This window comes from Cotesia typhae, unplaced genomic scaffold (assembly GCF_013202065.1).
Source record: "Cotesia typhae breed Kobodo isofemale line unplaced genomic scaffold, CoteBio_Ctyphae contig_59, whole genome shotgun sequence".
NCBI classification, from domain to species: Eukaryota; Metazoa; Arthropoda; class Insecta; order Hymenoptera; family Braconidae; genus Cotesia; species Cotesia typhae.
Window position 1 is genome coordinate 45,335 of NW_027423761.1, and position 19,666 is coordinate 65,000.

The 19,666-nt window shown below is 27.6% G+C and overlaps 6 protein-coding genes and 1 long non-coding RNA gene across 17 annotated transcripts; 3 read left to right on the top strand and 4 right to left on the bottom strand.

Annotated features, from left to right (window-relative positions):
- Nucleotides 1-71: 71 nt before the first annotated feature.
- On the bottom strand, nt 72-1,045 carry LOC141532253 (uncharacterized). Its single transcript, XR_012480064.1, has 2 exons — nt 836-1,045; nt 72-205 (listed from the first exon to the last, which is right to left on the bottom strand). It is a non-coding gene; the product is annotated as an uncharacterized LOC141532253 (long non-coding RNA).
- LOC141532247 (sodium/potassium-transporting ATPase subunit beta-2) lies at nt 136-2,605 on the top strand. The gene is made up of 6 exons (XM_074250504.1): nt 136-292; nt 1,052-1,192; nt 1,297-1,416; nt 1,519-1,700; nt 1,766-2,045; nt 2,148-2,605. The coding sequence occupies exons 1-6, from the start codon at nt 136-138 to the stop codon at nt 2,249-2,251; spliced, it is 984 nt and encodes a 327-aa protein (XP_074106605.1). The 3' UTR covers nt 2,252-2,605.
- Nucleotides 2,606-2,677: 72 nt separating this feature from the next.
- On the bottom strand, nt 2,678-3,664 carry LOC141532383 (sodium/potassium-transporting ATPase subunit beta-2-like). The gene is made up of 4 exons (XM_074250712.1): nt 3,469-3,664; nt 3,202-3,377; nt 2,863-3,136; nt 2,678-2,784 (listed from the first exon to the last, which is right to left on the bottom strand). The coding sequence occupies exons 1-4, from the start codon at nt 3,662-3,664 to the stop codon at nt 2,678-2,680; spliced, it is 753 nt and encodes a 250-aa protein (XP_074106813.1).
- LOC141532249 (sodium/potassium-transporting ATPase subunit beta-2-like) lies at nt 3,586-7,276 on the bottom strand. The gene is made up of 8 exons (XM_074250506.1): nt 7,058-7,276; nt 6,094-6,223; nt 5,820-6,014; nt 5,444-5,715; nt 5,296-5,391; nt 5,069-5,234; nt 4,884-4,992; nt 3,586-3,726 (listed from the first exon to the last, which is right to left on the bottom strand). The coding sequence occupies exons 2-7, from the start codon at nt 6,218-6,220 to the stop codon at nt 4,904-4,906; spliced, it is 945 nt and encodes a 314-aa protein (XP_074106607.1). The 5' UTR covers nt 6,221-6,223; nt 7,058-7,276; the 3' UTR covers nt 3,586-3,726; nt 4,884-4,903.
- Sky (GTPase-activating protein skywalker) lies at nt 6,523-13,794 on the top strand. 8 transcript variants are annotated; one of them, XM_074250498.1, is made up of 12 exons: nt 6,523-6,871; nt 7,543-7,628; nt 8,706-8,795; nt 9,046-9,567; nt 9,683-9,996; nt 10,070-10,213; nt 10,296-10,430; nt 10,540-10,758; nt 11,515-11,604; nt 12,127-12,285; nt 12,431-12,660; nt 12,718-13,794. In XM_074250498.1, the coding sequence occupies exons 4-12, from the start codon at nt 9,099-9,101 to the stop codon at nt 12,857-12,859; spliced, it is 1,902 nt and encodes a 633-aa protein (XP_074106599.1). In that variant the 5' UTR covers nt 6,523-6,871; nt 7,543-7,628; nt 8,706-8,795; nt 9,046-9,098; the 3' UTR covers nt 12,860-13,794. The 8 variants fall into 8 exon arrangements, with proteins under 8 accessions (XP_074106599.1, XP_074106596.1, XP_074106598.1 ...); XM_074250502.1 differs by lacking the exons at nt 6,523-6,871; nt 7,543-7,628; nt 8,706-8,795 and adding an exon at nt 11,059-11,088 and having other exon boundaries at nt 8,984-9,447; XM_074250495.1 differs by lacking the exons at nt 6,523-6,871; nt 7,543-7,628; nt 8,706-8,795 and having other exon boundaries at nt 8,982-9,567.
- A 956-nt stretch (nt 13,795-14,750) lies between these two features.
- LOC141532335 (bcl-2-related ovarian killer protein) lies at nt 14,751-16,457 on the top strand. Of its 3 annotated transcripts, none has more exons than XM_074250629.1 (3): nt 14,751-15,480; nt 15,644-16,099; nt 16,171-16,457. In XM_074250629.1, exons 1-3 carry the CDS (start codon nt 15,238-15,240, stop codon nt 16,303-16,305), a joined length of 834 nt encoding a protein of 277 aa, XP_074106730.1. In that variant the 5' UTR covers nt 14,751-15,237; the 3' UTR covers nt 16,306-16,457. The 3 variants fall into 3 exon arrangements, with proteins under 3 accessions (XP_074106730.1, XP_074106731.1, XP_074106732.1); XM_074250630.1 differs by having other exon boundaries at nt 14,753-15,480; nt 15,686-16,099; XM_074250631.1 differs by having other exon boundaries at nt 14,756-15,480; nt 15,704-16,099.
- Oseg5 (intraflagellar transport protein Oseg5) lies at nt 16,144-19,581 on the bottom strand. 2 transcript variants are annotated; one of them, XM_074250628.1, is made up of 9 exons: nt 18,929-19,581; nt 18,457-18,863; nt 18,263-18,387; nt 17,912-18,166; nt 17,661-17,827; nt 17,353-17,550; nt 17,131-17,281; nt 16,487-17,063; nt 16,144-16,403 (listed from the first exon to the last, which is right to left on the bottom strand). In XM_074250628.1, the coding sequence occupies exons 1-9, from the start codon at nt 19,314-19,316 to the stop codon at nt 16,302-16,304; spliced, it is 2,370 nt and encodes a 789-aa protein (XP_074106729.1). In that variant the 5' UTR covers nt 19,317-19,581; the 3' UTR covers nt 16,144-16,301. The 2 variants fall into 2 exon arrangements, with proteins under 2 accessions (XP_074106729.1, XP_074106728.1); XM_074250627.1 differs by having other exon boundaries at nt 17,661-18,166.
- Nucleotides 19,582-19,666: the final 85 nt, after the last annotated feature.

The following is a 19,666-nucleotide window of genomic DNA, read 5'->3' on the forward strand; positions in this document are numbered from 1 at the left end:
TCTCTACTAGACCACCAGACAGAAAACCCAAGGTGAGTATATATAATAAAAAAAATTTATACTTAAAATCATTTCAATTTATTTATTTATTTAGTATTGTTGTTGTTGTTGTTGTTGTTGTTGTTTAAGGATAAAATGGTGGCTAAGGACAGTAAAAAAGATCTTGGAGCTAAGGTGGAGTCGATGAATCCGTACGAAAAACCACCTGAAATATCAACAAGTCAATCTATTAAAAACTTTTTTTATAACAAAGAAACTGGAGCAGTTATGGGAAGAACAGCCAGCAGTTGGGGTAAAAAATTACATTATATCCATATTTCTTTTTTTTTTTTTTTATTTAAAATAACTAATAATTAACCTGATGATAGTATGAGATAGTATGAATCATCCAGCAAGTATTCCGTAAAACACTAATGCTATTTTTTTTATTTTTTACTACTACGGATTCTTCACATAACATTATTATTTCTATTATTATTATTATAATGTCGCACCAGTAATGTTAAAAAAAAAAAAAAAAAAAAAAAAAAAAAATTAGTAATATTGTTAAATAATGATTATTATGTATATACGGGACAATTGTTCAACTTCCCTTACCGTAAATGTACTATAACGAGGTCAATTGGCATTAAATGGTTGGATTACGTTAAGGTAAATTATATATTTTGAAGGGCACTCTTTTTTTTTTTTAAACATATTACTATTATTATTATTATTATTGAAAGATATGTTTTACTTGGAATGAAATATTTTATTTTTATGGGACATAAACATGCTTTTTCACAGTTATAATAAATTAATTAATAATAATTAGCATTATTATTGTATTAATTACTTGTTGTAAGATAAACTATCGAGTAATATTATATCTTGCTGGTTTTAAAATACCCAAGTAGGATGTTGATATGGTAACCTTGACACAACATTGAATAATCATCGTGCGTTGATGTAATTGAATTGCTCCAATTGTACTGGAGGGCATACTGTTGTTAATCCTTTTATATTACCACAAATTACCACAAAAGTGATAAACTTTTATTGTTATATTTAGGAAAAGTTGGAATATTTTATTTGATATTCTACGGAGTATTGGCTGCATTGGTTTCCATCTGCTTTTGGTTCTTCTTCCAAACTCTTGATGTCAGAATACCAAAGTGGCAATTGGATCGATCTATCATTGGAACAAATCCAGGTATTTTTTTTTTAATTATAAATTACTCGACATAATTTTTATTAAAATTTGCTAATAATAGATTATTTTTTTTTTTTTTTTTTTTTTTTTAAATTAAATTTTAGGATTAGGATTTAGGCCAATGCCACCGTCTTCAAATGTTGAGAGTACTTTAATTTGGTTTAAAGGAACTGAACCTGATAATTACAAGCACTGGGTTAATCAATTGTCTGATTTTCTTGAAGGTTTGTTTTATTTATATATATATATATATATATATATATATTTTTTTTTTTTTTATTTTATTTAAATTTAAAATTTAATATTAACGTTATATTTAATTTTAGATTACAAAAAGTTGGGATCAACTGCCGGTCGAGGTGCTACCATCACAGAATGTGATTATCACAAATTCCCAAGTCCTGGTCAAGTGTGTGCTGTCAATGTCCGACAATGGGAGCCTTGCATTCAAGAAAATTACTTTGGATATCACAAATCTGGACCTTGTGTCTTCATAAAGCTCAACAAGGTAATATTAATTAATTTATTCAAGGTTTTTCCTCTTTCTATTATTAACATTTAATTGATTAATAGATTTACGGATGGAAACCAGAGTATTATACCGATGTCCAAGAATTGCCGGATAAAATGCCCAGAGATTTGAAAACTTTGATCGGTAACTTAACTGCACGTCAAGCTAAACAATTAAATACCATTTGGGTGTCTTGTGGTGGAGAAAATCCAGCAGACGAAGAAAATATTGGACCAGTTAGATACATTCCTCAGCAAGGATTTCCTGGATATTATTATCCATATGAAAATACTGTGGGATACCTCAGTCCATTGGTCGCCGTTCATTTCGAAAGGCCAAAGAGTAATTATTATTCCGACTCTATTTATTAATTATTTTCATTTCATTTTTTTTTTAATTTATTTATAATTTTGTAATTTTGTTTTGTTATATTTTATTTTACAGCTGGAATTCTTATAAATGTCGAGTGCAGAGCTTGGGCAAAGAATATAAAACACAATCGAAATGATAAAATTGGATCAGTTCACTTTGAACTTTTAATCGATTGAATATAATTAAGTATTTATATCTATCTATATATATATATATATATATATATTAATAACAAAAGAATCTCAGATGCGCCATCACAATTCTTCACTAATCATAATCATTATTATTATCATCGCTTTATACATACATATCCAAAATTAATATTTATAAAACAAATGGAATCTCGATGATCTGATATTTTTGATAATTGTATAAATTAATTAATAATTATGGCAAATTTATTTTCATTAAATTATAATTATATTATTTTTAAAATATATTTATATGCGTGTACTATATATATATATATATATATTGAACAAAAATTTATAAATAATATATCTATATATAAATCAAATTAATATTAAATATGTAAGTACATTAATTTTATTCACAAATAAATCCCTGATATCCGTAAATTATTAAAATAAACTCAATAGCAATTAATCATCAATACGTAATTCGAAATGAATCATACCAATTTTTTGTCGCTGGTGGAATATAATATTTTTGGCCCATGCACGACACTCTACGTTTATTATTTTATTTCCTTGAAGAAAAAAAAAAAAAAAAGTTAAAATTAAAATAATTGATTTTTTCCTACAATATAAATTATATAAATACTTACTGGTAGGGCGTTTGAAATTGACAGCCACCAGAGGACTTAAATATCCGTCGATATTTTTGTAGGGATAGTAATATCCAGGGAACCCCCGTATTTCCGGAAAATATTTAATTGGCCCAAGAAATTCTCGATCTTCAGCCTCTTCACCCTGACAACTAACCCACACAGTATTCAATTCTGACGAATTACCGTATGATTTAATATGATCGACCAAATCTTTTGGCATATCACTCGGTAACTCCGACAGTTGATAATATTCCGGTACCCAGTCGAATATCTAAAATAATAATAATAACAACATTAATTTACCATTAATTTACCAAATTAATTAGAAAAATTAACCTTATTTAATTTAATGAAAACACAAGGCGAAGAATTATTGAATCCGTATTGATTACTCGGTGAACAAATTCCAAAATCTGTGTCTAAATCAACAGCGCACACATTTCCCTCTTTTGGCTTTGGAAATTTATAATCGCATCTTTGGCGGTTCGGCAACATGGTACGATTTCTGTAATCTATTTTTTTAAAAGATATTTATTAAAAATATATAAAAAAAAAAAAAATAAATAAATAAATAAAAAACTTGTAATTATAATAAAAATTTACGTTCAAGATAATCATCAAGTCGACGAGTCCACGTTTTTATTTGAGTTTCATTGTTGTTTTTGTAAAAAATTAACGCTAGCTGGCGTGGATTATCGGATATCGGCCTGAATCCTAATCCTGGACTCGATCCAATCAAACTTTGATCTAGAGTCCATGTAGGTTTGTCCTTTCGTATTGTAGCCATTAATCCCACCATGCATATAGAAAATAATACGATCAATCCAGAGAAGAACAACAAATAAAAAAGACCCGTAACACCTAAAACATAAAATATATATTACTCAACAATTGGCAATCTTCCAATATTAAAAACTATAAATAAATACTAAAATCTCCTATTTAATAATTATATTTATAATGTGTTTACTGTCATTTATGCTGAAACTGATAATTCCAAAGTATAATACTTTACATACATGTTAATTATTATTATTATTTTCTTGTAAATAGAAAAAAAAAAAAAAACACACACACAAAAGAGTATCCTTGTCTTTTTAATTACATTATACAACACGCATGACAAGACGCCTAATAAAAAAAAAAAAAAAAAAAAAAAAAAACTATTTCAAGCTTATCTTGTGAGATCGTAAAGTTTTATCATGAGTTAAAAAAAAAAAAAAAAAAAAAAAAGATTCTTCATTTGATAGAAAATCTTCTGTTTCGTTTCTTACAATGATATAAAATTTAGAAAATAGAAAATAAAACTGTAATTTAAAAACAATATCTATCAAATGTTAGATTATTTTTTTATCAATAAAATGTTTACTATCTAATAAACACATACACACTCCAAGAAAGTATATGAAAAGTAGCGAACGAAATACATTATAATATTTGTAAATGTAAATTTAAAAATTTTTAAATTTAAAAATAACGGTGACTATTTCGTAATTACCCCATTGCTTTTAGTTTTTCCGAAGACAGTTTTCTCACTTGGATTGTAAAAAAATCACTAAAAGTTTTTATTTTGCTTTTAAAAACCGGAATTCGCATATAATCATCCTCGTACTGTCTACCGTTTCGCTCACTCATTTTTTTCCAACAGCAGCAATTAATAATTAATAATTTAAGTAATAAAAAAATGTAGTAAAAAAAAAAAAAAAAATGATTAAGTATATCCCCGCGTCTTTGAATCAGTGGACTGCTTACTCACTAACAACTCACAACTCACAACTGTTGAACTGTTGCTGTTATATAGCTGTTACTTACTACAATCTTATTTATTGCTACACACTCTCTCTACCTTTATTTTAGTCTGTCCCTTCCCTACCCGTCACATCCTCAGTCCTTGATTCAACACATTCAATTCCAATATAAGAACATATAAGAATATTATTATCAAGAAAAAATTGTACCACGTGATTATCTTCTCTGTAAATATTAATTATTTATTAAATTAAAACAAACATACTTACTTAACTTTGTTGAAATGTCGTTATTCAATCAGCAATTGAAAATATAATGGATTATCCTGATCTATATTGTAAGCCCAGGGATAACATTTTATCGTTATTAATCTATTTGCTAAAATAAATAAATAAAATATCAATAATTATATTTACAAATGGGTTTAATACTTAATAATTTATGAAAAAATTACCTGTTATATTATTAAAGAGCAACGCTACTGTCGGCGACAAATAGTTTGGATGACCGGTAAAGGGAAAATATTTGACAGAAAATCCACCAAGTGGAAGATAATCAATATTACCCATGTGTTGATTGTCAAAATTAGTAACGCCTGAACAAGAAATCCAAATATGTGCCTAACAATAATAATCCAATTATCATTATCATCATCTTTAAGTGTGTCACTTAATTATTTACCTGAGGGGTCGATTTAATGACACTTTTTAATTTCAAAGGCATGTATTCCGGTAATTCTGACGTTGTGTTGTAATAAATAGGTGTCCATCCAAATCTCTGAAAATAATTTTTAAATAATAAAAATAAAAAATATATATATATAATATACCTTGTTGAATTTAATATAAACACAAGGTTGATAAGGCTCTGAGTATCCGTAAGGTGATGTCGAGCATTTTCCCAGTGAGTTGATATCAAAGAAACAGGGTTTTTTTTTTGAATCGCATTTGTAATTATAAACATAACTATTGCGATAGTCATTAAAAAAATTATTTATTGTATCAATGTATCGTTGAGGGCGTGATTGAGGATTATTTTTGTTGATCCAAATAACTGGTGCGAGTGAGTCATACGCGTGAATATTTGGTACAAACCCAAGACCTAAGATTAACATAAATAAATAAATAATAAAAATATTATTATTATTATTATTATTATTATTATTATTATTATTATTATTATTATAAATTAATTGGTAATAATACCGGGATGCCCAGAGTGTGAGTCGCGGTTAAGAGGCTGATGAAACAAAATTCTTGATCCGGTGATGGATTTACCAGGTGACGGATGTTCCATGTACGGTCGATCTTTCGGGATATTTTTAAATCCAATCCGCATATGCAGGCCAAACAGTGTGAATAACAAACCGTAAAAACATGAATAAAATAATCCAAGTTGACCTAAAATATATATATATATATATATTATTTTAATAAGTAACCTAAAATATAAATAATAAATAATTTTAAGATTACTCACCCCATTGTTTTAATGTACGGTCGAAAACCGTGTGTCTCTCTCTATCCCAGAGAAACCGCAAAAAATTTTTCCATGGACCCAAGTCTCTTATGGGTACACGACGTTCATAGTAAGCTTCATCGTGCATTATCTTTATAAATAATATATTATAGTAATGAATTATTTTAAATCAGCTGATTTGAATTTTATTAAATAAACAGTTGAATGATTTTTTAAAATAGTTGGCAGAAGCGGGAAACAGGGTCGGTAAGTTACCAGTATTTAAAATTTGGTAGATGTCGCTGTGATCCAAGTTTAACAAAAATTGATTTTTTTTTTTTTTTTTTTTTTTTTTTTTTGTTAATACATACATTAGCATTAGAGGAAAATGTATATGATAAACTGTAGTCAATATATAAATAGGGACTGTCTCTATTGTACCTTGATAATATATTCCAGTGTCTCTGTTGCTCGGTAATAATTTTAACCCCTCACACAATTACAAGAACGACAAGTGCAGTATATAAAGGTACATATTGAGGATAATGGTGTATATATAATAATGTTATAAATGTGTGATGTAAATATACAGAGTATACTTTGTATACAGGGAGTACAGAGGGAATAAGAGAAGAACATTCAAGTATAGAGTAAGAAGAAAAAAATAAAATAATAAAAAGTAAGACGAGGGTTTGTGCTAGCTAAATAATAAGAATAAGTAACCAACAGAAAGCTGAAAGCAGAAAGCAGAACTCTGAAAAATTGCTACAAAACTACAAGTGTAACAGACTAACAGAGAGTAAGTATTAAAGTATTGAGAGTATTGAGACGGTAATATATAAAAATAATAAAACAACCGAGATTAAAATATAAATGTTTAGTTTTAGTTTTTACTCTCAGTGTGTTCTCGATCCATTCCGACATCACCAATCACGAGTATCATTACTTGCTTACTTACTTACTTACTTACTTACTTATTACTTACTCTCTCGTGTAATTAAATTTTTCAACATTAATAAGAAAATCAAAAAATCAGTGTTATTTAATAATAATAAAAGATAAATGGATGAATCTTTAGTTGTTACTGCACACGTATACACCTGAATAGTAATTGACAACTCTTGTACTGCAATAATTCAATATAATTAACACTCGACAATCACACAATCGTTATATATTGGTGTTAGTGCTCATTCCTCCTGGTGGTATGGTGTTGTTTGCTTTTTAGGTGTAATATATAATCTTTATTTTTTTTTTTTTTTTTTATTTATTAAAAAAAATTCATCCATCATAACAATAACAATAATAATAATAATAATAATAATAATAATAATAATAATAATAATAATAATAATAATAATAATTGGTACAGTGAGATTGTCAAGTGTATTATCAGTAAAGTGATAGTGAGGATCGCTCCTAATAAAACTAATAAATAACCAACTTATAAAATTTATTATTCTGCTGCAGGTTGTTGTTCCGATGTTTCTAAACTCAAGCGGACATTATTTATTAAAATAAATTTCCTGCGAACTTATGCTGATTAAAATTTGGCGGTAATTAATTAATTTATTTATTTTTAATAATAATAATAAAAATATTAATATTAATAATAATTTGATTTATATAATAGATTTAAAAAGCAGCGAGGTCGCAAAAGCTCTAGTTATCTCTGGTGCCCCTAGCTTGGCACACAGACTCCGCCCTTTCAATTTTACCTCGTTAATTCGAAACCACGATTTCATCCGCATTAATGGCAAATGGCAAATGACAATGTCACCATCACACGCATTATTCATACACACCTAAGCAATAAAATTATATTTTTCATTTTATTTCATCTATAAATACAGACAATAACAACATTTTTTTTTTTTCTTTTCTTTTTTCTTAATCATTACTGTTTACTTTTACTTTTCTATTATTATATTTATAATAATATTCGAGTCAACAACTTGTATAATAATAATATTACCATAATCTCTTTTAATTATATATTTTAAAATATTCAATTTATATTAATAAAAAAAAGGAATAATATATTTTGTTGGCATTTGGTTCATGTATAATGTCATGTGATTTGGATAGTTGCCATTAAATACACGCACACATTTATACATTTTTTATTATTATTATTATTACTTTTTTTTTTTTTTTTTTTTTTTTTTCCGGCTCTAATAATGGAAACATTTAAACTTTTAGCCAGTACTAACTAAATATTATTTATAAAAATTATTATACAGGATGATAAGAGTTAGAGCAAGGATGTACTTGGAATAAATTTTAATCGAGACGTTCTGTGTTACAATCATTATCATCATAATGATCATAATGATGATATGTGTTAAGAATGAGAAACAAGAAAGATGATGATGAAGAAGCGCATGTTACTAATTTTAACATTTTATTCCATAGGTTGTTCTTTGAGCTTTAAACGAGATGCATTAAATTATTTTACCGTGTGGCAATACTTGAGTGATTTGTACTCAAGATTCAAAACATCAAGAATAACTCTGATAAATATTATTATTATTATTTTTTTTTTTAATTTTTTTAATACCTCAGATTTAGTGATGAAATTATTTATTAAGAATTATAATTCATGTTAGATTAAAAATAATTATTTATTTCAGATGAAAATAGTAACAACTGTAGACCTGACATAAAGTGGTGATGATAAATAAGTTGATCATTCGAATAATGGACGGGAGTCCGATGCCACCGTAGTTATCAGCATCAACAACAACAACAACAATTAATAGCAACCTATATATATATATATATATATATATATATATATATATATATATATATATATATATATATATATATATATATATATGTGTATATATATATATATATATATATATATATATATATATATATATATATACATACACATATATTACAACATACGTTAATGTATTGCTATGATAATAACAACAACAACAACAACAACAACAACAACAACAGCAACAAATAGTTCAAGTAATAGTTCATCTTTGGCAGGAGCACCATCAGTAAATATGTCAATTATTGAAGAGGATTCTGTAAATTTAACAACAACTACATTAACAACTGACGAGCCATTTCCACCCCACGTTGACGCAACAAATATTGTTATAAATCCAGAATCACCATCTAGCAAGAAGCAAACTCTCAAGACATTTAATGAAGTAAATACCCTGATTCAGGCAAACAGGAAACGCGAAGTAAAAATAATATTAAGGGAGAACGCTTGGCCGCTTAATAATGGAATCAGAGCCCACTTGTGGCCGGCGCTCTGTCAGCAACACACTTCAGCTAAAAATATTTTTACCAAAGCTGAAGATGGCTTTTATTGGGCCATGGTTACCTCATTGTTCGGTACTGTTGGTAAGAATGATAACGATAACTATTATTATCGTGATAGTGTTGTTATTTGCTTAATTGGGGGAGCTATTTCTTTTCCCGCCAATCCTACTCCTTCCCAAATAGTACAATTAATTGAAGAAAGTAAGGCGGCTTTATTTTTTTTTAATTTTAATTTGCTATTTTATTATAAATCATTATTTGACTCTTTTAAAAGATTTTACTTTATTAATAAATAATTATTTAATAATTGTTTCAGAACTGTCGGAAAAGTCAATAGTATTACCGTCGTTTGTCGACAGCAGCCATTGTTTGTCCTACAATTTAACCGGAAAGGGTAGAAATATTGCAGACCGCGTAGTCTCTGTCCTGGGATTCTCATGCCCAGATATAACTTATAGTCCGACACTTTATCCATTCACGGCTCTACTGTTGCACTTTATGACTGAGGAAGACTGCTATCACTGTATGGCGAGCTTGGTTGCTTGCAAGGATAAAGTATTTGTTACTCAAACAAAATTATTATTTGAAGTTACGTGGAAAACTGTCGAACAAATAGCCAAAAAATATGTCGTAAGTTTTAATGATAATTATAATTGTTTAGTATTTAAATAATTAAAAAAAATTTTTTTTTTTATATTTAAAGAAATCAGCAGCGGCGCATTTATCAAGACACAGTGGTATGAGAGGCGATAGAATTTATTCAGATTGGATTTGGTGGATCCTTCAGTTACTTCCCTTTCAGCATATTGTCAGAGTGATGGATTGTTTTTTACACGAAGGTTCCAAGGTAGTAGATAATTTAAAAAAAAAAATTTAATTTCAATTAATATATATATATATATATATATATTTTTTTTTTTTTTCCCCAGGTATTTTATCGAATTTCAATGGCTATATTGTTGTTATTTTACAAACATTCATCATCACAATCGTCTGAATGGATGCAAGAAATAGTTAAACACGGTTTAGATACAGCATTATCAAAATTTTGCCGTCAAATACCGGTAAATATAATAATAATAATAATAATAATAATAATTATTATTATTATTATTATTTTTTTTTTTTTTTTTTTATATAGAAAATAAATATATTGTTACTTGTTGTTGATAGGTAAGCCCGGCAAAATTATTAAGAATAGCATTTGGAATTCGCGGATTGACATCGGCTTACATATCAAAAGTATTTTTACGTACAGAATTAACATTAAAGAGCAGGACTGTATTAACAGGCTCACGATCATTAGCACGATCAAGATCATCGGACAATTTACCAACAAGTCAATCTCAAGTCAACATACAGATGATGTCACACACACTCACTATTAGAGAGGTAATATACCACAAATACTAGTTATACTTAAAAATAACTACTACCAAATAAACAACATATTTTTAAATTGGCAATGTTAATCACAATAGCAATAATATTAATAATAACAACAACGAGAATATTTATAATTACTAAAAAATCCCTAATACTTATACAGTTGCTCGGTACACTTTATTAACTTTATTTAAATTTATTTAAACTTATTATCTATGGGTTGCTATCGGCGTTGTTAATTTTAAATTTTATTTTTTATTCTTCATTTGTTTCTCTGAATTATTGCTGATGATAATTTGTTTTCAGAAAGAGTGTGAAGAAACATTCAAAGACAGGGTATTGTATAATTATCTTTTTGGCAAATGTGTCGTTTATTTTCATGTGCTATCTTTTGCCATTGTGATGATCTAAAACCACTCTGTTTATCACCTTTTTTTACATATCTAATATAATTATTTATTATTAATCGCGTTATTTTTTTTATTTTATATAAATTACTGTCGTGTGAGCTTTTTTTATTATTTATTTATATACTACACACAAGACCTCATCCTCGCGATTCTACCGTTAATTCTAAAAAGATTAACCTGCCATTATAAACATTTTATCTTTTTAATAATTGATAATATAATAACTATTATTATTATTTTTCTTTTTTTTTCTTCTAATGATAAAAATAATATTATGTGTGTTTGGCTGCAATGGATTAATAAAATGTCACACTCTAATGACTATTTATAAAAAACTAATTAAAATAATAAGGGTTCACATAGTCCGGAACCGCGATCTTATGCAATGGGAGCTTACCCTATACAGGGAATAAAGTCGCTAGTCATTGAAGAAGATGAAAATGTAAGTACTTGATGTTGAAAAAAAAAAAAATAAATAAAACAAGTAGCAGAGTGTTAAATATTGTCGTCGTCCATTAGGTGTCTGGCTGCTACTACTGATGAATTATTAAAATTCATTTTATTTATTTATTTATTTAATTATTTTATTTATTACAGATATTATTAAATTTATATTATTATTATTATTATTATTATTATTATTATTATCATTACGAGGATGGTGGTCAATCATCTGTTATTCATTTAATTTATTTATTTCATTAAGTATTGTATTGAATTGCTGCTTCTCCATGCATTCATATCCTTATTTTTTATTTATTAATAAGAAAAAAAAAAATAAAATAAAATAAAAAAAATAAAATGACTGCATGAAGTAATTTATGTTTGAGCATGTATTTATTTATTTATTTATTATCTAAATTGAATATTTTAGTTGAAATTTAAAATTGTGAATGCATGACGAGAAATTAATTAAAAATTTTGTTATTTAATTATTTTTTTTTTTTTTTCTTCTTTTTAATAGTTATTTACACTGTGGTCGTGGTTGCCCGTGAGGATAACAATGTACCAGCCTACTCTATTGTACACCACCGAGGAACACGGATGTTCTTTAACTACATTTTATTTACGAGTTGAACAACATGAGCCTACTTTGCTAATGATTAAAACGTGTAATAATGAGGTGAGTAATCACAATGCTTTCGGTTGCCAATAAATTTAATAATATGTGTTGGCGCAACGAGCAGAATGAGTGTGCCAAAATACGAGTACCGAAAATAAATAATAGTCGTTGTTTTTTTTTTTTTTTTTTTTTTTTTTTTTTTAAGGTATTTGGTGCATATTGTTCGACGAGATGGTGTGAAAGAAATATGAAAGATGATAAGGGACACAGACAAGCGTACTTTGGTACTGGAGAAACATTTTTATTCAGTTTATATCCAGAGCGTGCTAAATATCCGTGGGTTGGAATGGATTCTACGCACAATGACATAAAAGTTCATCATTCGGCTGAACTGTTTATGGCTGCTGACTCTAAAATGATAACTATCGGTGGCGGGTAAGTCTTTTATTTTTTTAATTATTAAATAAATATAAATAAAATTAAAAATTTTAGTGATGGACAAGCAATTTGGATGGACGAGAATATAAGATACGGAAAAACAGATCATTGCTCGACATTCAACAATCCGCCTCTCTGCGCCAGTGGTGATTTTGAAATTCGAGTACTAGAAGTTTATGGTTTTTCCGGAGCTTAATAATTCTATTATTTATTTTAAGAATAACTTTTTAAAGTCTACTGCCATTAAATTTTCTCTCTATCTGTGTCAATAGCTAAACTATAGTAACAATAACAATAACAATAATAATAATAATAATAAATAATAATAATAATAATAATAATAATAATAATAATAATAATAATTATTATTATTATTATTATTATTATTATTATTATTATTATTATTATTATTATTATTATATCAATACTTTCGTGTGTCATCGATGTTTAATATACATATAATATATTATTGCGTATCCTACTGCTTCAAGAATAGTATTATTGGAATTGCCAATTAGTCAGCTGTTGAAATTATAAATAAATAATAATAATTGTACAATTAAAAAAATAAGAAAAAAGAAACACTTGAAGTGCATTATGCACATGTTTTTTTTTCTTTTTTCTTTTTTTTTTCTTTTTTTTTTTTTTTTTTTTTTTTTGTTAGATTATTATTGTTAAGTATATTATATGCTGTATGTAAATAGTAATTAAACACTAAACAGGATAATGTTGCTGCTTCTGTAATAAACAATACAAGTCTGCGTTGGGAACAATTGACCGCGTATTTATTTATAGGAAAAAAAAAAAAAAATGATAATAGAAGCAATTGAGTGAGACAATTATTTAAATAATTTATGTATAGACTTTAATAACAAATATGACTGCGCCTAGTCGACGATTGTCTAACGAGCATGGCTCTCTTTTTATCCAAAAGAAAAAAAGAAAGAACGAAAGTAAGAAAGTAAGAAATTGTGTGTCTTGTAGAGATTGATTTTTATTTATATTATTATTAATTATTTTTTTTTTCTTTTGTTCATTATATTCCAAAGTCAATTAAACTCCTGATTATTTTATATAAATAATATATTTATGTTAAGTATCACGCCTCAAATACAAATAGTGTATGAACAATGTTTTTGACGACAATAATGTTGAAAAATAATTTATTATTAAGTATTGAAATTATTTATTCTACGTAAAAGTTTATTATTATTATTATTTTTTGTTCTTTTAAAGTCGTACTCATTGGACCTGAATTAGTTGATATATATATATATATATATATATATATATATATATATATATATACAAGTATATATACAAGATATATATACAAGTTCATAGATATATATATATATATATATATATATATATACTGTAAATATTAAACTATAATTTAACTGATTTATATTATTTTTATTGTAAAAAAAAAAATTCATCAGATTCAAAGATCAAAGTATTGATTTTCTTATAACAGATTATCAATTTGTAAATAATTGTTAAAATAATTTCAAATATTTTAACGTCTGATGAATTTTTTTATTATTTTTTTAAATTCCTTATTATTTGTTCCAATGACAGGATAGTTTATGACTTTTAAATTTAAAATGATAATTTTTAATTTACCCCGTGGGGTTGCATATCAAAAATTGAAAAAAAAAAAAATATATATATATATATATATATATATATATATATATATATATATATATATATATATATATATATATATATATGAAACTAAACGGCTTAGTATATGTCATTCAAAAGATAAATAATAAAAAAACATATATTATAATCTTGTGTTTAATAAAAAAAAAATATATATAATATTCTTTCGTTGACTGTTTGTTACAAGAATGTGAGAAAAGAATAACGACTAAAAAAAAAAAAAAAAAAAAAAAGTGATCGCCAATTATATAAACAAAAATATAGTATTATTGATTTATACATAGTAATAATAATAATAATGATAATATATATATATATATATATATATATATATATATATATATATATATATATATATATATATATATATATATATATATAACTGGTCAGTAAAATCATTTAAATAAAAATAATTGTTAAATGGTATAATAGAATGATATTTTGAATGTAAATAAATGTTTGTGTGTATTGTAAGTAAGTGTGAATGATATTCGTGACATGAATAAGTGATATACAAAGTATGTATATTATTATTATTATTATTATTATTATTATTATTATATATGTGTTGTTTGCCCTGTTACCAAATACATAATCGGTATTAGTAGACAGTATATTATATAGTAGAGTATACTTGTCATTATTATTATACCTGTTGATGAGTTTAATACGTGTCTCTTGTAACTTGTAATGTAGACATTATTACAACACAACTGCATACTTACAACTAGTTACAGTTGGGATAATTCAGTAAGTAACCCCGCCGTAAGCCGATTGATAGAACTTTTATTTTCGCAGTGTACGTCGAGCCAACTGCACGCACCTTGTTAATTGTTTATTGTTGATTGTTGTTTTTAATATTATTTTTAATAATTATTATATCAAGTGTCACTATAATTACCGATGGTATCGCGTGTGGTTAATAAACTAGACGATAAATTATTATTATCAGTCCCGCCTGTCACTGTAAATGTTCGGAGAAGCAGCCTGTCACTTTTGAATTTACCGGACGGTTTGGCATTTCAAGGTGTCGCGGGTTCTGCTCGAAGACGTTTAAGCAACATCAGTGATGTTGTGTCCAAAAAAATATCTGATACAATTGGGTGGCGGTCCGTATCTACCAACCTCGAACTCACAGTTATCCAGGTATTTTATAATAATATCTATTAACATAGTAATAATAATAATAATAATAATAATAATAATAATAATAATAATAATTATTATTATTATTATTATTATTATTATTATTTAATTTAATTTAATTTATTGGAAAAAAAAAAAAAAAAAAAAAAAAAAAAAAAAACAGGGATCAGTACTCTGTGGACAATACATAAAAAATCGATTGAAGCGTTCCGGAATTTTCCAGAAGAAACTCGGGCTCAAGAGGATGAGAAGCGGCGGAATGATGTCCTCTGAAGGACTTGTCGTAGTATCTGAAGTAAGCCCGGTGTTGACAAATCTCGGGGCTGAGCTCGAAAAAATTCATCCAAAATTGTATACAAATATCGCCAGGCAAATCGGTGCTGGATCATTTTCAAATGAACAGACAACCATGGAGGCTATTGCTGACGTGTCGAGGGAGCTATTGAGAGGCGGTCAAATGACATGGGGAAAAATAATTTCCCTGTACTCGGTTGCTGGAGGCATAGCTGTCGATTGTGTTCGCCAGGGCAAACCAGAATTTATTGGAGTTATTCAAAGAGCCATGACTATTGTTCTCGAAGAGGATTTGGCTAGTTGGATTCAAGCCAATGGAGGATGGGTAATTTATTTTAAAATTATTGTTGTTATTAATTATATTAATAATAAGAATTATATTAATATTTATTGTAGATTGGATTGAGCAATAAATGCCGAACAAGTATTGACTCAGACACCTGGCATAAACGTAACACCTTGATAGTACTTGTATCAACGATGTTAATAATGGGACTTGCATTATTGATACGTATTTTTATATTTTATTAATCCTCGTCATCTGATTTATTATTATTATTATTATTATTATTATTATTATTATCATCATCAGCAGCAGCCTCTATCTCCATTTCAGTGATTATATTGCTCTGTGTATATATTTATAATAATGATATATTAATAATATATAATATCGATATCAATATTAGTAATTTTTATTAATAAAACTTACCGATGATGATTTACGTCGAGTTGTTATCAAAGAAATATAACTGGTATTAGTTTCTTTTTTGTCAAGCAACTTGAGATACATTTCTCGTGCTTCTAAAACCTGATCAATTTGTTTTTTGTGTCTGACTGCCAGTTCAAGTGCTCTGCTCCAATTGTACATTTGAATATTAATTCGAATAGCTTGATTGATAAATCCGTGTTGAAGTAAAATACCTTCAGCAGCGAGCAAATCACCTGCCAGAAGAGACATCTCGGCAAGTTTTTCAGTCTTGTTGGAAATTTTATCTATATACTGAATATAGTCGACTTTATCGTATCGTTCAATAGCGGCATAGGCTTCCTCAGCGGCGCTCAATTGCTTATTTTCAGTTGCCATTACCGCCATACACGTCCAAATAATATTATTTTTAGTTATTCGGCAGAGTGATAACGCATCTTGCCATTTATTATTCATTATATGGTGATGCAGTGTCGTAAAGAATGTGTAAAATGATATTGCAATCAGTGCTCCGTCACCGCGTCTCACTGTCACTATTCCATTTTTAATATTTACGATACTCGGTTGTTTACCAAATTCACTGAAATTTTTATAATTCATTTTCATCTCTAGAAATTTAATAAAAATAATAACATTTTTTTACTAACTTATTTTCTTTATCTATTCTTGTACGACGGATTATTTTTTTATCGCTGTAGTGAACGCAATTAGGACACAGCCAAATAGACAAAGTTGCATCCAACATGGCTGCCAATACATTTGCGTCTATCGCCCAACTTATACTTTGCGCCATTGCCGCTAGAGTTAATTTTTTAGGTTAAAATTTATATAAAGAGAACAAAGAAAAAAAAACCAAAAAAATAACTCACCTATCTTACAAATACGGCCAAATCCAGTAGAACGTATTGTTATTAAAAATAAATCTCTTGTGACGTCAATAAAAGCGAGCTGTCGATCGTGAGCTCCTCCAATTCTGTTAATCGCTATCTCATTGACATTACAAGTATGTAGATGCGGGTGAGTTTCATTGACCGGTTTATTGCTCGACAATTCTAAAATATGCAGTACTGTAAATAAATTATAATTATAATAAAGAAAAAGTAGACTGTGTGAGTAATAATAATAATAATAATAATAATAATAATAATAATAATAATAATAATAAATAGTAAATGACATTTTTCATTGGCTTGATCACGAAGAACGAGAGTATCCGAGCAAAGTGCTATGCACGGAGGATAAAGTGGCTCGTCGGGAGTCATTCCTTTCCACTTAGGGATACTAAGTAACCGTCCTTGATAGCTGTACAGCGTCATAACATTCCATTCAATCAGTAAAAAATGCCTATAATAAAATAAACCAACAATTACAAATTTGTAATACAAAAATAAATAATAATAATAATAATAATTATTATTATTATTATACTTTTCAGCGAGAATAACTGCAGATATTGTTGAATTTTTAAGGTTGAATATCACCGGCGTGTTCCAGTTTGTCGAGGAGTAAATGTGACACTGATTTGTCGTGACAACAACCAGATGATTAAACGCTAATTCCATATGAACAACTCGGTCAGATATCTCAAGCATCTCAACAACACCACTGTTGTTTCCTATTTCTCTCACCTGAATTGTCTTTCTTTTAATCAATGTCGCTTCGTAGTTTTCCCATTCAAGTCGTCTGAAATTATTTTTCCAAAAATACTTTTTATTTTATTAATTAAATAGATATAATAATAATAATAATAATAATAATAATAATAATAATTGTAGTAACCTGTCAATAACGTGAGCCATCAAAACAGCTGCATTTCCACATCCCATGGCTACCTGAGTGCTGTCATTGGACCAACCAATGCTGTAGATACTTCCAGTGTTTACTTTTTCCAATGAATGTGACCACTAAAAAAAAAAAAAAAAAAAAAAAAAAAAAAAAAAAAAGAAAATCAATAATATTTAACTTATACTTACCCCAGTTTTATCGCAGAGTTTGATGGTGTTGTAGGAACCAACAGCAAAATAATTACCATTGGGAGACCATTCAACGCAAGTTATCGGATACTCTGCTGCAGCGCTTGTAAATAACAAATTTCCATTCCCGTCCCAAACTTTGTATCGACAATCTTCACTTCCAGAGATAATGAAATTATTGTTGCGGTTCCAAGAGACTGTGAGAATCAATCCTTCATGGGCGTACCATTTTTTTGATTTCGAGCTGAAATTTAACGTCTGTAGCGCCAATTGTGAGCCTTGAGAGTAGAGAATGTTTGAAGAGTCTGGGCTCCAGACTGCCGACAATATGGCGTGGGTGCCACGAACCACTGTTGAGCGCAACATTCCGCTCCTGGACCACACTTTGATAACTCCATCTTCTCCGGCTGTAAATAATTATAAGAAAAAAACTTTTGATCTTTTCAAAAGAAAAAAATAAAAGTAAAGTTACCAGTTAGAAGGGCAGAACCATCGTAGCTCCATCTACATCTCAAAATGGCGCCCTTGTGGCCGTCAACAGTCTTTTCAATTCTTCCACTCTTGTTGACCAAGTAAAATTTGCCGTCTGCAGTGGTAATCAGAACAACGTCGTGTGATTGCTTTTTTATGCTTGTTCCAGTGTTTTGTATTGCTCGAGGATGCCATTGCATGTCAGTTGGATAAAAATCCTCCGGAAACTCGGTGATTTTAGTCGTTTGGGTTGAACTACCATCCAAATGCCAACAGAGTAAAACATGATCTTCGCCAATAGAATATATTTCTTCAGCTGAATTCCACGCGACGCATGTTACTATTTTAGTGTGACCATTTTTTTTCCACAACGACACTTTGAACTTCATCCTCAAAAACTTTTTATATTTGATACTATTTTATATGTAAACAGTAATAGGAATGACACCTGCTGCCGGTTGTCATGACAACAGAGTCAAAACAATTTCCCCTTCCATTAATAACAATAATAATAATAATAATAATAATAATAATAATAATAATAATAATAATACTTTTTTTTTTTTTTTATTTATTTTAATATTTATTTATTATAAATGCATAAATTAATTATATACAATATGAGGCAATTGTTAAAATTTTCTTGCAAAAACATTACATCAACTATAATTAATATCAATACTTATGTTGTTATTATCTTATATAATTAATTAATGGAAGATTCATTTGTTTTTTTTTT